Below are 14615 nucleotides of genomic sequence, written 5' to 3'. Positions count from 1 at the left end.
AAATTTAAATTCAAACATAGGAATACATTACCTTTTTATTCCATTATATTACATGTTCATTTTAATGTTGCTACTCATATGCTTACATACAGCCAATCAGATTTCAGAATTGAACTGTCCATTCATGCTATCCATAGCTTGAATTTTAAAATCCTATAACTGACTGGCTACAATTTACTTTACATTTACAGGGTTTTAATGATCTTACTTGTGAAAATCTTTGATTAAATGAAAGCTTGTTTACATTTGCTATGTAACAAAATGATCACTACTACCTGTACTTTTCTGGTGCAGCCAGTGCACAAGGGTAGCAGAAGAGTTTACATGTAGTGGCTTTGTGCTTGGCTGTAATACATACATTAATACATCTCCTAACATTAATTAATACATCTCCCGAGAGGTTGTATTGATTGGGCAGCGCTTTAGATTTCTACTGCTTCCTAAACAACCAAAGCGGTATGGGTGGGAGATGATGAGGTCAAATGTGTGAAGCACTAATGGCGGAACAACATTCAAGGTATAGCATGTCTTCCCCCTCCATTCCAAACAGAGAAAATGAGCAGCAACAAGGGTTCGACATCATCAAATTTGATGTCAACAATTCACAGTATTTAGTTACATTATAAACTATTCAATCACATTATTAATAATGCCCCATCGCCTTTTTGGTAGGCAGAACTCGTCTCATCTCCATTGTTGTAGCTACAACTCTGCAGATGGATGAAGACCAAGCAAAATAGACCAGAATCACCATGAAAAAAAATGAAAAGATATATGGTCTCCAGAAAACGCTACGAGGAGAAGATTAGTTTGACTGGTGGACTGGGTCCATATAACCTGCATCTCCAGAGGGTAGAACATTCTAATGCATGAGATTTTACCAAAATTAATAAAAGTAGCAACCAAACTGCCAGACCTCTTAAATAATACACCCATACATGTATATATAAATCTGAAGTTTGCTTCTTATTTGCCAGCTTCTTATTTGAATTTTGCGTTCCACCCTAAATGGTGCTGCAGTTACGTTAAGGTGCCTTAAACATAGAATGAATTTCAAACAAGAAGCTGGCATATATGAAGCCAATATCAGCTTAGTTCAATTAATACATCAACTTGCCTCAATAAATGCATCTTTAATCTGGTAAAACCTTAAACATTCTCCTGGAAATGTTTAATGAGCAGCTAATGAGCAGCACATCAGAGCTATAATCAGCCACAGGAGCTGCTGGAGTGGATCTCCATTAGATCAGTCACTGGCTGATCTAACACTGTGTCCCAAATCACAACCTTCTATACTTTACCTACTGCACTAAAGAGTGCACTTCTAATGGTATATGCCCTATTTTTTGCATATTTTTTAGTGTGCTAGTATGAGGTTTGGGACACAGCAGTAATAACACAGGGGGACTTTAGCTTTCACATATGATCACTACAGCAACAATCACATTAAATATATTAGCTAAATATAAAACGCTCAAAAATATCAGTTAATGTTCTTAAATGTTTTGTTTTAAACTGAGTTTTACAGAAAAAGAACAGACTTTACTGCCTTTGCTGGATTGGTTAGAGTTTTGTTATCTCATAATGCACAACCACGCTACCGAATGAACTTGAAGTTGCCTACCAAAATGGTGGCAGTGTGATTGCATGACATCATCAGAATCTGAGTTTAGGATACTCTGTAGGAGAAAGTAAAGAGCAGAGAAGAGCAGAATCACATATTGCTGCTGACCGGATCTGACCACCAGTCTCTAACAGAGTTCCTTAGAGAGAACCGCCCAAGATGACAGAAGCAGAAAGATAATGTCAAAGAGATGGTGGCTTTGTCATTCTCCACATCTCTCCATCCCTCACTATTTCTCCCTCTTTCTCGTTCTCTTAGTTCTGTTTAGTTCAGGTCAGGTAATACATTGGCATGATTTAGAATGCCAATCAGTTGGCATGAGAAAGTTTGAAAATGTTATAGGAAAAAACTTTGGTGTCTGACTTCTCGGTGCACTCCAGCCATTGAACGATTTATTAAAGTACTTACTTTTTTTTTCAAATAAAATAATCTTGGGTAGTATGTAAACACTATTAAAGTTGCAAAAACAGATACAGGTTTCGAATTCAGAAGAAACAACTCTTTTACATATTCAGCCCACAGCAGTTTAGCCCCGTCCATTTGTATTGAAATTCCAAAGAGTTTTTCAGTTGTTTTTTGAATGAGGCACAATGCAGCCAATCAGAACAGAGCTCATTTACATCTATGAGTCTACAAGGCACAGTAACAGAAACAGCCAGTGTTCTGTGGGATAAGAAAGGCTGAAAAATTGTCTTGTTAAAAATTAATTATTGCTATTTTGGTGTATAAAACCACAGAAATGTTAGAACTGGACTTCAGGGGTGAAATGTAAAATACAAAAAATTGTAGGCAATTGGCTCTTAATTAGACATTTTTCAAATATTTTAATTTAATTTGTATTTTTTTAAACTGTTTTATTATATTACTAAAAATACCTGGCTTGATGCTATTAAATATGATTTTAATGAAATAATATTATGATTTTACATGTGAGCAACTGCTCAAAGCTGTGTTTGAAAGTCATCTTCTGGCTAGCATTTTAAGCTCTGCTCAAAATTAGCTAAAATTGAAAAGTTTTGATAGTGTTATGATTGTTTTGATAATGGATTGTTCAATCATTTGTTTGAATAAAATAATCATAATTAAGGTATAGGGTCACTCAAAAAAGGACTTTCATATGAAGTTCAGGTCGATCCAAAATGTGTTTTCAACTCTGAATCAATTTGATAGAATAATCCATATATATTTTTTTTTCTCCCCACAACTAACATTTTCAATGTTCTTATTTTCATTTTAGTTATTTTTCTGCCTGAAAGTGACAGTGAGTCCCAGCTCTCACTCCCAGCTCTCTATATCACTCTTCCCCTGTGTGCAGGGATGTAGCAGTTTGGTGAGATAAGCAGGGTGGCCTTTTCTGCTGTTTTATGTTTTTTTTTTAATCCATCCGTTTTTCATCACTCAGACAGTCTTCCTCTGAGACAGAGATCCAGCAGGCTGGCCAGTGGAGGCTGTGGCCCCTGGGAGCCTCTCTGACACTCCGGCAAATTGAAACCTAGAGCCATCTTTCACACCCCAGTATCTGTGTTAGCACTAGCTTTTCCTGTGTATATATATACACACACTTGCATAAAGAAGGAGAAAGTCAAAGGAAAATAAGTGAAAAAACAGTGTTTCCAAAACTGGAGTCCAAAACATTTTTAACCAATAAAACTGTCCCCATCAGATAGACAGCACTTAAAGCTCATTTTTGAGAGGGAGCTCCACTGTTGCTTCAAATCTAAAAAAAAAATCCACTGCCATCCTTCCACTGTGAGAAGACATCTCAACACTGAGTCTGAAAGGATGTGTTGCTGTCAAGAAGCTCTTACTGAGAAAAGGAAACAGTATCTATATGTAATAGGATTTTTATCTTAACCTCAAGTACCATAAAGAAACGTTGTTGCTCTTTCAGTTTAAAAAAATGAGACATGAGGCTTTTAGGAAAAGCTCTTTACAAAGTCAGGAGCGTTCTGTTGATCCTGTCAGTTAGCCCTGTTTTTCTCTGGTCTTCTTACAAAAAAAAGCCTTTTGCAGCTCACTCGTGTGTAAATGATGTTCATGTGTGAATTAGAGGCACCGCCCAGCAGACCTTTACTCATTTAGTCCATGACTGGACTTACTTTGATTACTCTAATGGGTGCATTCTACCGTGGGTATCCAAAACTGATTGAGGAGACCATTAAACTCCACTTTACTTCTCTCCTAATGGCTCCACTGTGCTCACTTGTTGCTTGTACAGCAGGGTTGACGTCCATGCCTGTATGACCCGAGGCTTATTTTTTAGGCCTCCTCTCAAGCTTTGTCTGTGTGAGCTGTGAGGATCAAACTGCCACAATAAAGCCTGCTTGTAATCCTAGAAAAGTAGCAGTTTTGGCCAAAATTTTGGTCAAAAATTATTCATTTCATAATGTTTCTGAATGTATTGCCAGGCAGTCACCATATGTAGCAATATAGTCGCAACACTGTTTTGTCCATATTTTTGGACAAAATAATAAAACTAATAATTTAAGCCTAGGGTTGAAATACAGCTTGTAAAGTGTTTTTCAGCATTTTCAGCAGACTATGTTGGACATTGGCCGGGAATCGAACCCAGGCCATTGTTGCTGTGAGGCAACAGCGCTACCCACTGTGCCACAGTGCCGCCCCGACAAAAATGTATTTGTGGATAATGAAAAAAATCATCTTACTTAAAAAACCTACATTGTTAAGCATCCTAGCTAAAGTATACTTACATGGCGGACAAGTATTTTTCTTTTTTGTCATTTATATCTTACCTCTGATGACGCAGATCATCAGGCAAGGACAATGCAACTCTTTTCTTTATCTCGGTTGGCTGACATTTTATATTTGGGTTTGGAAATGAGTGTCTTCTACTATGTCGAAGTATCAGTTCCCACTTTTGCAGATGCCCCATGCACATCTTTTGAATTTCTAGAACTTTAAATTCAATGTACGTTCAAAGGAACACTAGCTCACTACTAAAAACCTGAAAGCTTGACTGATGTACTGGAGACTAGTGAAACTGTTGCTAAGCACTGATTGGAGAAGAAAATGAAGTGGAGCATTCAGACTATGATGGGCTATATTAAACGTGTCAGGAAACCAGCTGAGTGCTTATAAATGCAAAAAAATCCACTTGTCTCCAAATTATCGATGTTTGTCTTATCTTTCTCTTTGCCGTTTCGTTAGCTACAGTGGAGCCTCCACTGTAACAAGAATCCACAAGCTGTATGAATGAGAGCAAAAGACAACAATCCATCTCTGGATGGAAAGATGCTAAAATAGTTTTGTTTGTAATGATGACACCTACATAATGTAAAGACTCTATACCTATACATTCTGTTAAAGGTGTTGCCTAGAACAGTTTAGGAACCTTTATCTTTAATGATGAACTTAGGAGAATTGAAGTATTTGCCCATGCAAACAGCGTCTTGCTCAGGGTTTTTGGAGATTTCTCCTCCTGAAGGTGATTGGTGGTGAACCCTTTAATATGAGGATGCATTATTCATTTGGAATAAAGAATTCTCAGGGGGGCGTTGCCATCTTGTCAGGTCAGGCTGCTATCAAAGCGTCTCAGCGCTGAGTCTTCATCTCTATGTGAATTCTCGTTGTCTGTAAGTGATGATGAAAGAACTCTAGCATTCCTGAAAGCATCAAACGGTTCTCCTCTCAGAGCAGCAGTGCAGGATCAGACAGGAGAACCCGAGTGTAACTGAGCCCCACAACACAACCGTCTCCACCCCCTCCTACTCTCTATTTATTTTTCTATCTGTCCATCTCCCCTCTCTCTCTCCCCCTTTGTTTTTACTATTGTTCTCACTCTCTCTCTCTGTCTCTTTCTCACTCTCTTCTCTTTTTATATGTATTCTATCTCTCTCCCTCTCTCCCCTTCTCTCTCCCTCCCCCTTTCTCTGTCTCTCTTGCTCTCCCTTACCCTCTCTATGTTTTTCTTTCTTTTTCATTCTTTCTTTTCCCTCTCTCTTGTCTTTCTTTCTTTCCCTCATTCTCTTTGTATCTCTTTCTCTATCTCACTCTCTTCCTCTCTCCCTTTTTCTTTCTTTCTGTCCTTCTCCCTCCTATCTCTCTCTCTTGCTCCCACTGTACTTTTTCTCATTCTTTCTTTCTTCCCCTCTCTCTTGTCTCTCTATCTTTCTTTCCCCGTTTCTTTCTCTCTCTCTTTTCTATCTCTTTCTCGTCCTCTCTCTTCCCTCTCTTTCCCCCTCTCTCTCTCTCTCTCTCTCTCTCTCTCTCTCTCTCTCTCTCTCCTTCTCTCTTCCCCATTAGTTAAAGGTAAATAAGCTGAAAGCAATTTAATTTTGTCACATTATCCCGCCGACTACGCCAACGCGCCAGGCTGCTTGTCAGAGGTCCTCAGAGACCCAATGGTGAGAATTAGATCATGTCTGGACGGGGCTGTTAAAAATAAGGTGGGAGGGGGACAATATTCTGGACAATTTAGCCGCCCTGAGCACACCTGGGAGCGTGAGGAATAAACAGCCTCACATTTATCAATCCGACACATCAGCAGAACAAATTAGCGGAGAGATGTGACGGAGTGAAGCGCATTGTGTCGGGGTCTTCTCCTTGCTCTCCCTCCGCAGCTGATTTGTATTCATGATGCTCCTCAGCGATGAGAGTGGCTCTTTCGCTCACAAAAGAGATGAACGCGAGCGAAGAGTCGTATCTTTAAGCCCAAAAAGTAATTTGCCGGAAATTATTCTTTTTAATACCAGGGCCGAGACGTCTCAAGCTAATTAGGAGTGCCAGGGAATCAGTAACGACGGGGTAATTAATGCTGTCAGGAAATGAAGGAGCTCTGTATGTGTTTTCAAGTAAACAGACCCAGTCGTGCTGTTATGCACGCGTCCCTAAGAATCACACAGATTCATTTCCACATGAATAAAATATTTTACATCAACACAACTGCTGCTGATCTACACCGCCAGTCAAAAAGAACTGCTCGCATGCACATACAGTACTGTGTCAGAGACCCCCACCCTCATTTATTTAAATTCCAGTCACAATTACCAGTGTTTATTGTTCAGTGTTTTACCTTTATTACAGCGTCCATTCTTTTCAGGAGACTAGCTTTCATTTTTTCAAAGAAATCTCCAAAGTTCAGTCTTAGAAGTTGGTTTTGCATTTTCTTCTCACAATCCAAATAATCCCAATAACACATTCAGTGATGTTGAGGTCTGGACTCTGGGGTGGTCAGTCCACTGTTCTGAGAACACCAGCAGCTTCTTTGTGTGATGTATCTGTTTCCTTTTCTCAGTAAGGGCTTCTTAACAGCTACACATCCTTTCAGACTCATAGTGTTGAGTTGTCTTCTCACAGTGGAAGGATGGCTGTGGATTTTTTCAGATCTTAAGTAAGAGTGGTACTTGATTTTCTCCTTTCTCTCAAAGATGCAAGCTTTAAGTGCTGTTTTGGTGGTCTACAATGTCTTGCAGGTGGCTGTTTTCATTTTCTCTGTAGCTTTTAATGTTTTTGAACTCATCCCCACAGTGAAGTATGGTGGTGGATCTGTGATGCTGTGGGGCTGTTTTCTTCCAGCGTCCCGGGACAATTTATTTGGATACATATGGCATCACAGACTCAAATAAGTACTAGCACATATTGAATCAAAACCTGACTGCCTCCAGCAAGGAAGCTTAAGCTGGGCCATAGTTTGGATCTTCTAGCAGGACAATGATTCAAAGCTAATCTCAAAATCAACACAAAAATGATTCACTGACTGCAGAATTAAGGCTTTACTATGGCTACCCCAGTCCTCTGACCTAAACCCCATAGAAAACCTGTGGGATGAGCTGAAGAGGAGAGAGTCCACAAGCATTGACTTTGGAATCTGAAGGATCTGGAGAGATTCTATATGGAGGAATGGTCTCAGATCCTTTGCCATGTGTTTTCCAGTCTCATTAAGCATTATAGGAGAAGATTCAGAGCTGTTATCTTTGTAAGGGGAGGCTGCAAGTGTTAAGTAAAGGGGTGCCAGTAATTGTGGCACACACAGATTTGAGAAAAATATTTATTTCCTGGTAATATTTAGGGTTTTTAATCATTGTACTTGATGAACATGGTTAGAGTTTTTAAATATTTTGAATGAAAGATCAAAAGGATCAGCAATACATGTTTTTACAGTCTTTTAGAGTCCTTTTGCTCATTTTAACAGGGGTGCCAATATTTGTGGAGGGCATTGTAAATGATGTCATTTTGTTTTATTCTTCTTTTGTAAAGCACTTTGATCTGCATCTTTGTTTGAAATGTGATAACAGTAGTTTCAGAGCAACACAAGATTTATTTCATTTTTTGTTCTAAGCCAATATTAAACAATGTAAATTAAGATTTATCCTGCAGATGGCGCCAGAAGGCAGCAGCAAAATTAATTTCTGCAAGTCGGCCACCAGAGGGAGACGATTCACAGTACATTGGTTTCTAGAATATTGCTGCATGTCATTTTAACCCCTTAGATTCTAAATACCGGTGTCTTAGACATGAACCAGTCCTTGTTTTGAACTATGAAATGTCACTGGCCACTTTACTAGAAACACCTACCTTATACTTCTATTCACTGGCCACTTTATTAGAAACACCAATCTCATACTTCCATTAACTGGCCACTTTATTAGAAACACCAATCTCATACTTCCATTAACTGCCACTTTATTAGAAACACCTACCTTGTACTTACACTCACTGTCACCACTAGGTTGAGAAGTCCACCACACAAAAATATTCAGCCAAGAGCTGCTCTTTGCCATTGATTTCCTTTGTAAATCACTTTATAATTTGCCCCTAAACCACCGCTATTAAAGATGGTAATTTAGCATTGTGTTCTATTAGCACCCAGTTGGCGGTGGTGTTATGTTTCTTACACTGCCTTTAATGTTACTTATTAAACACTTACTAAGTGGAAGAGGGAAAAGGGGGAAAAACATGAGTTTCACAGGTAAATCTGGAGAATTCACAGCTATGGTTGCACTTTTACAGTCAAGTAAAAACTTGAGCTTAAATGGGAAATTCTATGATGTTTCATAATTTCTGCATAATTCAATTGTAAAGATGTAAACTAAGTCCTTCAGAGTGGTTTGATGCAAAATGCTCAGTCAGAATTGCTCTGTGGTTCAAACTGAAATTCTCAAGGAGTGAAAATGTTTTTCTCTGCTTTGTCTACTGTGAACTTTGGATTGTAACCATTTCTACACGTTGATTTTCCTTCAGATTATAATTATAATAAACAGCCTGTAATATGTGTCTGTGTTTTTTTTTCTCATAGCTGGACCACTATCCCTCAGTCAGCTACACTCTGCCTGAAGCCTCAGACATTCAGTTCAACCTGGTCAAGACACTATTCCTAGGAAAAGTCTTTGGTAAGTAATATCTGTTTTTTGTCAGTGATAGAATGTGTAGGAAGCAAATCAAAGGAATATCTTCTTCATCTGTCAGTCTTTCAGTTTATATTTGCCCAGAATTATTTAGCGTCGTCTGGCTGTTTGTAATGCATTGCTTTAGCCACTAGGTGGTGTTAGGACACTGCTGTGTGCTCAGAGTGGCTGTGGTTTGAGCTGTAATCATATTTTGGAGCTTCTTGGTCAGTTTCTTTCAGAATGGGTTGTCCTTGGGGATAAACGTGTTGCTTTTTCAAGTAGAAATTTCATTCAGAATAAGCTTTATCGAGTTATTTTGGACCAATTAACCTATTACTCAGATTTTTAGGCTGTAAACACAGCCATGCGATAAATGCAACTTGCTAACATAATTCATCATCCCAAAACCCACCTTTCTAAAGGGTTAGTCTTAAATCTGCTGGTCTGCAGGCCCCTGACCTTCACAGTTATGACCGAGACATCACGGCGTGCAGTGGTCTCTCTGGGTCCCTGGAGTTTTCTCTTTGATTCATTGCTGACTGCTTGCGCTCTGATACACTGCCCTACCTGTCACTTCCATGATTTACGCCTGAGTGTCTTGAGCACATAAATAAAACATGCTCCCTCCAGCACGCTGTGTCAGATGACGTCCATGCAGCTTTCAGTAATTGCACAGCTGCTGAAACACGACTGCAGGATGGACACTGGTCATCTTGCTAACCTGTGGCTAAAGGTCAAGTGTACTGAGCTTTTTCAGAGGAATTGTGTTAAAGAGCCTATATCCTACATTTTTCTTGTATTTTATATTCCCTGCTGAGGTCTACTTATAACATTTGTGTGCTTTTATATACCAAAAACAGTCATAATTCATTTTTAGTTCCATTTTCCAGTTTCTCTTAACCTTAGACTCTTTATAACTTCAGGAAAAGGGGCCGGGCTAAACAGTTTTAGTCTGAATAGGCGGATATAAACGTAAATGTGTTGTTTCGGTGACATCACAAATACAATGGCTTCTAAACAGGCTGTTTTTGCAGTTTAGTTTTCATATGTGGACTGCATGGACTGAGAAGTGAACAGTGTATTTTGAAACTTTAACAACATTAATGCATTAAATCAACCTTTTATTGAAAAATAAAGAAGCAAGGAAAATTCCTTTTTTTTTCATTAAATTGTTTCATTATATCAGGCCTTTAATGCAAATGCTTTTATGCTTTTAATGTGCATTTTTTAATGTTGATGCTACATCACTTAAAACAGCCTGCAATATTTGCATGAGCTCTTTGAATAGAAAGAAGACAACATCTACTATGATGATGATCTTCAACAGCCACATGCAGATATTTATAAATTCAGATCTGAATGATAAATTCCTTTTATAGATCAAACTGGCATTACAGCTTTAGAGATTCATGTAGATGAGCTAGATTAGGCATATCGCTAATATTTCATACTTCAGCAAATTCAAAACTTTCCAATGGCCAAAGTAAGCCAGTGTTGTACCTTGTAAATTACTTTAAATTTGAATTTAATTGAATTCAGAACCATCAGCCACCTGTGTTTGCACACTGTGGAATTAGACCTCTGCATTTAACCCATCCGTGCAGTGAAACACCCACATACATACACACTAGTGAGTACACACACTCGGGGGCAGTGAGCACTCTTGCCTGGAGTGGTGGGCAGCCCTATCCACGGGGCCCACTTGCCTGGAGTGGTGGGCACACTTGCCTGGAGTGGTGGGCAGCCCTATCCACGGGGCCCGGGGAGCAATTGGGGGTTAGGTGCCTTGCACTTGCGCACTTCAGTCATGGACTGTCAGCCAAGGGGATCAAACTGGCAACCTTCCGGTCACAGGGCTGGTTCCCTAACCTCCAGCCCACGACTGCCCCCTGAAATTTGTTGAAATCGTGACCCCTGCTTCCTATCACAGCCACTGTTTCTCTGCAGTGAAGCTATTCGCATCAAACCACTCTGAATGACTTTATTTACGTCTTAATGACTGAGTAGGCATTTAGAAAAGTTGGTGGAATTCTCCTTTAAAGCCTGTTTCTATTCACAGTTTAATTGAACAGTTTGAAATAACTTTCTTTTTAGATGAAACAGAATGGAATCCTTTCTTGCACTGCACATATGGAACTTCTTACCTTTTTCATTTAAAACAAATTATTTTTTTTTAATTATTCAAAGTACTTTAGACAAGCTGAATTTGGGGGGGACTGTAGCAGTGAGGCCTACAACAGTGTCCTCCGCTTCAGTGAAAGCTGCATGTTTTACTAAATCATGTCATATGAGTGGTTCTCTCTGTGAGAGAACATCAGTCATCCTGTCTGTTTTTGTGTTCTCTAATAAGACAGCTTTAGGGCTCCAGATCATCTGATGAATTTCTGCTCTGCTGTAATCAGATCAATAACGTTTTATGATCCGAACTCTAAAGGGGGCTTTTGTGAGATGAATAGCTTCTCCTCTCACTGTGTGTCCTGCTCGTCCTCACATCCTATCAGATAACGCTCGGATAACATTCAGATGCTTGTCAGGATGCCAGTTAGCTGAAGCGATGCGAATCTAGAACAACTTCAAGGTCATTCTTCCCTTTTTTATCGCCACAAGACCGTAGAGGTGGGACAGGAAACATCATGTGTGTCTGCAGATAGTCGTTATGCAGATGAAAATGTCCCTGATTTCCCCTCTTCTGCCAAATCTGGTCAATCAGCTAAGACTTGTTTGGTATCTGAAGCTTCCTTCTTTAGATTTGCACTGAAGCTATGATGCTAATGTTGCTAACAAATAATGGCTTACAGGGCTGTGCAGAGACTCTTGGAGGGGCATGAGCTTAAAGGGGCACTGTGTGAGATTTTTCTGTTAGAACTGTTGCAGGCTAAAATGTCGTCACCCTGTAAAGCTTGAGTTTTTCAGACCATGTGATACGTCTTTACATATTAATATCACAAACACAGGCACAAAAATAAGGACCGGCTTGATGTTTGCGTCCCAAATCAACGTTATACTGATGTTTTCACTAAGTTCTCTGAATGGTCATTCAGTGCACTACAGTTGTTAGATTCATCCACTCAGGGAAAGGGTCCTTGAGGCAGTGTTCTTATCTAAAGTGAGGTAAGGAGTAACTGTGGGTAGCTAATTTACATATAAATGTTAAGCTTATTTGCAGGAACAGTGGATTTTCATTTAATTTTATGCACTTAATAGAAAAGAAAATTTCATCATAGTCCATAATCAAGTACTTCAAGCGTTAACATCGTCCCATTGGTTAGGACTTCAGGACTGAAGGCCTTACATGGTAGATTAACTACCAACATAATTACGAATCAGCTAATCCTGTCTTGATTTACAATGTGACCAATTTAGATAGTAAAACATCACCCTAGACATTCTGGAAATTTTAGATACGTCTCTGACTATTAATACGAGTTGTAGTCTAACCTGGTTTCAGTTAGTTCTTAGGAATGGAAAACAGTGCTGGCAGCTCTGTGCCAAGACTCTTTACTGAAAGTCACTGTAAAACTCATACATTTAAGCTTGAATATATGTTAAAGTACAAACTTATCTGTGTTTCATCTAGAGCAGCCAAAAAATGTTTACTTGCATTACCCTTAGCTTAGCACTAGATCATAGAACTAGAATTCCATAGAAATTAACTTTATTCTAGAGGTGTGTTTTTCCCACTTTACAACTTTTTTTATTATACATGCAGTTGTTCAGTGCTCTAGAAGTGCTGACAATATCAATGATCTACTCAGAAAAGTGTATCTGGATGTAATTGGTCACATTATCAGAAACGCCTATTAATACATATTATTATAAAATGGATAGTTCTGGTCCTAAAATCTGATTGGCTGAGCCGCATTCAAAGCCGTTGTAAAAACCAAGATATACACACACCTATGACCGCCTCACAGCTACTGAATAGTATATTACTGAGCCACGGCATGAAAAAAACCCTTATGCTGTTAATAGAATAATCTTTGACTCTCGTGTTGCTCACATGGACCACCGAGTATACTGATGAAGTAAGAACCCATTTTTTGTTTAAACTGAGGCCCTGGCGACTTATGTTCTTAACTAGAACATGGGTGGTCAGCTAGCTTTCAGGCTAAAAGATAGTTGACAGCCTAAACAACTCCATCATCAATATCACAGGCTTGAATTAAAGTACTTACGGTATGATTAACTCTAAAACTGCAGTATATAAATAAAAAAAATGTCACTTGAATGTCTTACACCCTTTAAACGTTCATGTTTCAGTCAGACGTAGCATCAAACCCAGGCTGAATCCCAAACGGCTCCATATTTCCTAAATAGTGTGCAAGCTATGACAGTTTAGCAATTCTAGCCTCTACAGCTAAATAGTACACCACTTATCGAGTACGGATGTGGCTGAGTTCCGCTATTTCTTAGCTATATTTTGCACTGTTGGGCTGCAAATGTTTTTGCATTAAACTGTGCTGTGTTATCATATGTTCATTGTTAGACTGCAGAAAGTTTAAAAATTCATGAAATGACTGCAATATACAGTGATGGATGACCGAAAGTTCTCCTCATTCAGCGGTCCATGGTTGCTTGCCAATGATACCATAGTCTAAAAGAACTACACTGTTTATGGTGGAATACTTGTTTATGTTGACTATTATTAATAATAACTTACATTATTTTCTGAAAAATTGTGTATTGTATCATAATTCACATTGGCTGCCGTTTTATAAAAGCAATAAGCCACTTCAGGCTGTGCATTACTGCGATTTCACAGGGAAGAAAACACCCTTCCCATGATAAAATCACACAGCCTCTCGTGGCTTATTGCTTTAATATATATTGTATATTACAGATAGACTGTAATATCTGCCACAGAGGGTCAGTGAGTTCACAGAGTTTTTACACACAGTCCAGTAAATCCCTGAAACAGAGCTCATTATTCAGTCTCTGTGTAGGTTCAGCCTCTGTGGAGGGTATAAAATACCCATTGGGAAGATAGCAGTCAATAGCACAGGGTCTCTCTCTCTCTCCCTCCCTTCTACCTCTCTGTCTCCCTTTCTCACTTCTTTTCTCTTTTTTCTTTCTCCTGTTTTCTTCTCTCTTTTCTTACTCTTGGCTTTCTTTCTTTCCTTCTTTCTCTCATGCTCTCACTCCCTCATCTCTCTCTAACTCCCTTCGTCTCCCTTTATCTTTGTCTATCTCATCTCTCTCTAACTCCCTCCCTCTTTTTCTTTCTTTCTTTCTCATGTTTTTTTTTCCGTTTCGTTTCTTTTTTTGTCTCTTTCTTTTGTTCTCTTGTGCACACTCCCTTCTCTCTACCTTCTTCTCTCTCCCATGTCTTTCTTTCTTTCCTTCTGTCTTTCTCTTCCTTTTCTTGCTTTCTTTGTATTTGTCTCTCTCTCTTTCTCTCTCGTTCTCTCTCTCATTCTCTCTCTCTCTCTCTCTCTCTCTCTCTCTCTCTCTCTCTCTGTCTTGCTCTCTCCTTCTGCAGCCAATCGATTAGTTTCATCAGCAGGAGTCAGTCAGATCAATAGTAAATCCTTTTGCTTGACAGCGCAGTGTTTTTGCACTAGAGCAGCAGGAACGAAATTCAGTCTGTATTCTTGTTGTTTTTTCATTTCTTTAACTCTGAATACATTTCATACATTTGTTTCAGG

The 14615-nt window shown here is 39.0% G+C and overlaps 1 protein-coding gene across 1 annotated transcript in view; it reads left to right on the top strand.

Annotated features, from left to right (window-relative positions):
- The window catches only part of cntnap2a (contactin associated protein 2a), a 373698-nt gene that overhangs the window by 329062 nt on the left and 30021 nt on the right, over nt 1-14615 (top strand). Inside the window, exon 22 of the mRNA XM_036557926.1 lies at nt 8880-8973. Within this exon, the coding sequence (XP_036413819.1) occupies nt 8880-8973 (94 nt within the window). The remainder of the gene's footprint in view (nt 1-8879; nt 8974-14615) is intronic.

This window comes from Colossoma macropomum, unplaced genomic scaffold (assembly GCF_904425465.1).
Source record: "Colossoma macropomum unplaced genomic scaffold, Colossoma_macropomum, whole genome shotgun sequence".
Lineage (NCBI taxonomy): Eukaryota > Metazoa > Chordata > Actinopteri > Characiformes > Serrasalmidae > Colossoma > Colossoma macropomum.
The sequence above is the reverse complement of the archived record's forward strand: the minus strand, read 5'-3'. Positions and strand labels throughout refer to the sequence as shown.